Below are 2,500 nucleotides of genomic sequence, written 5' to 3'. Positions count from 1 at the left end.
GGTTAAAAAAGAAACACAAAAAATTGCCAAATAAATAAAAAAAAAAAAAAAAGAGGCAGCCTTGATGGACCACTCGCTCTTTTTATGGCGTCACTCTTCTACGTTCCTCGATCACAGGATGTATTCCTGGGATTCTGCTCCATAGTACATGTTTACAATGTGTTGGGAACTCTTTAGTGATCTGCGGATAGTTTTCCCTCTGAGAACTCTCCAGCCGTTCCCCCAGGAATATGAAGAATATATAATAGTGAATGGATTACCGTGTTTCCCGTAATAGTTCTCCTCGGCCTGAATGGCCATATTCCCAATCGCTGTCTTCTCTCCTATATTTTTAGTTGAAGTATTAGCCGGCGTTGGCAGTGCGGGAGCAGGCGTACAGAACACTCTTTAACTTGGGTTTATAAATAAACCTCCAGGAGAGGCACCGTCTGCTCCAGGAAGAGCCGGGGACGGCACACAGCTTCTGTACACATGAAGAGTCCAGCCCACACACCGGCAGATCACACCTTACACTCACTGCCATTGATTTACTAAAGGCGTCATTTGCACCCGCAGGGAAGTGAACCTGTGTTTGCTGCGAACAATCATGTGTTGGGGAACTTTTTCTGCATATGACTGGGACAGCATAAGCAAACACTGATTGCTAAAGGACAACAGTCCCAGTATGACGGCGAGAGGTTGGCTAGATCCAAAAATATTGGCTTGTGTGCTTACTGCTTTATTATAATTCATGCGCTGGTATTTCATGCCCAAAATACACCTTTAAAATAAGGTGACCAGATTTTTAAAATGAAATCCGGGGACAAATAAGAAAAGGACTGCATAATACACAGAGCGCTGGGTACAGGACTGCATAATATACAGAGTGCTGGACACAGGACTGCATAATACACAGAGCGCTGGGTACAGGACTGCATAATATACAGAGTGCTGGACACAGGACTGCATAATACACAGAGCGCTGGGCAGGGGCGGACTGACAACTCATGGGGCCCCCGGGCAATAAGAGATCATGGGCCCCCTGTGTCCCCGCCCACAAGCTAGCCACACCCACACAAAGGAACATTACTTTCATTGACCGCCAATGTAAGAGTCAGAGTCATTATTCCCACTGACCACCAATGCAAGGGACAATCTTCCCACTGACCACCAATGTAAGGGGCATTCTTCCCACTGACCCCCAATGTAAGGGGCATTCTTCCCACTGACCACCAATGTAAGAGGCATTCTTCCCACTGACCACCAATGTAAGAGGCATTCTTCCCACTGACCACCAATGTAAGGGACATTCTTCCCACTGACCACCAATGTAAGGAACATTCTTCCCACTGACCACCAATGTAAGGACACATTCTTCCCACTGACCACCAATGTAAGGAGCATTCTTCCCACTGACCACCAATGTAAGGAGCATTCTTCCCACTGACCACCAATGTAAGGAGCATTCTTCCCACTGACCACCAATGTAAGGAGCATTCTTCCCACTGACCACCAATGTAAGGAGCATTCTTCCCACTGACCACCAATGTAAGGAGCATTCTTCCCACTGACCACCAATGTAAGGAGCATTCTTCCCACTGACCACCAATGTAAGGAGCATTCTTCCCACTGACCACCAATGTAAGGAGCATTCTTCCCACTGACCACCAATGTAAGGAACATTCTCCCCACTGACCACCAATGTAAGGGGCATTCTTCCCATTGACCACCAATGTAAGGGGCATTCTTCCCACTGACCACCAATGTAAGGGGCATTCTTCCCACTGACCACCAATGTAAGGGGCATTCTTCCTTTGACCACCAATGTAAGGGGCATTCTTCCCATTGACCACCAATGTAAGGGGCATTCTTCCCACTGACCACCAATGTAAGGGGCATGCTTCCCACTGACCACTAATGTAAGGAGTATTCTTCCCGCCAAAGTGTACAGATGTCAGTATTATGGGAAAAGCACTCAGTGTACAGATATAAGTGTTATATATAGGGAATAGAACTCACTAAGTGCTATTCCCTATATATAGCACTGATTTCTGTAAACTGAGTGCTAGTACCTATAACACTGATATATGTACTACAATGAGTACTATTCCTTATACACTGCTCAAAATAATTAAAGGAACACTGAAAACACAACAGATCTAAAAAATATCATGCTGGATATCTATACTGATATGGACTGGGTAATGTGTTAGGATCTATACTGGTATGGACTGGGTAATGTGTTAGGATCTATACTGGTCTGGACTGGGTAATGTGTTACCAGCGTGACCCCTTTCAATGCAGAGTAACCAGTGTGCCGTGCCCCCTTTCAATGCAGAGAGACCAGCGTGCCCCCTTTCAATGCAGAGTAACCAGTGTGCCATGCCCTCTTTCAATGCAGAGAGACCAGCAAGCACCCTTTCACTGCGGAGTAACCAGTGTGCCGTGCCCTCTTTCAATGCAAAAAGACCAGCGTGTCCCCTTCAATGCAGAGTAACCAGTGTGCCGTGCCCTCTTTCAA

At 46.3% G+C, this 2,500-nt stretch overlaps 1 protein-coding gene across 3 annotated transcripts in view; it reads right to left on the bottom strand.

Annotated features, from left to right (window-relative positions):
- The window catches only part of SLC44A5 (solute carrier family 44 member 5), a 282,899-nt gene that overhangs the window by 172,285 nt on the left and 108,114 nt on the right, over positions 1 to 2,500 (bottom strand). The window contains exon 1 of one of the 3 annotated variants that reach the window (XM_082266223.1): positions 261 to 471. The exons of 1 other annotated variant lie outside the window; for it this stretch is intronic. In XM_082266223.1, the coding sequence (XP_082122349.1) occupies positions 261 to 300 (40 nt within the window). In that variant the 5' untranslated portion in view covers positions 301 to 471. Of the gene's footprint in view, positions 1 to 260; positions 472 to 2,500 lie in introns of those variants that run through there. One more of the 3 variants, XM_082266221.1, reaches the window with a different exon arrangement.

This window comes from Pelophylax lessonae (genome assembly GCF_965119305.1).
Source record: "Pelophylax lessonae genome assembly, chromosome: 8".
NCBI lineage: Eukaryota > Metazoa > Chordata > Amphibia > Anura > Ranidae > Pelophylax > Pelophylax lessonae.
The sequence above is the reverse complement of the archived record's forward strand: the minus strand, read 5'-3'. Positions and strand labels throughout refer to the sequence as shown.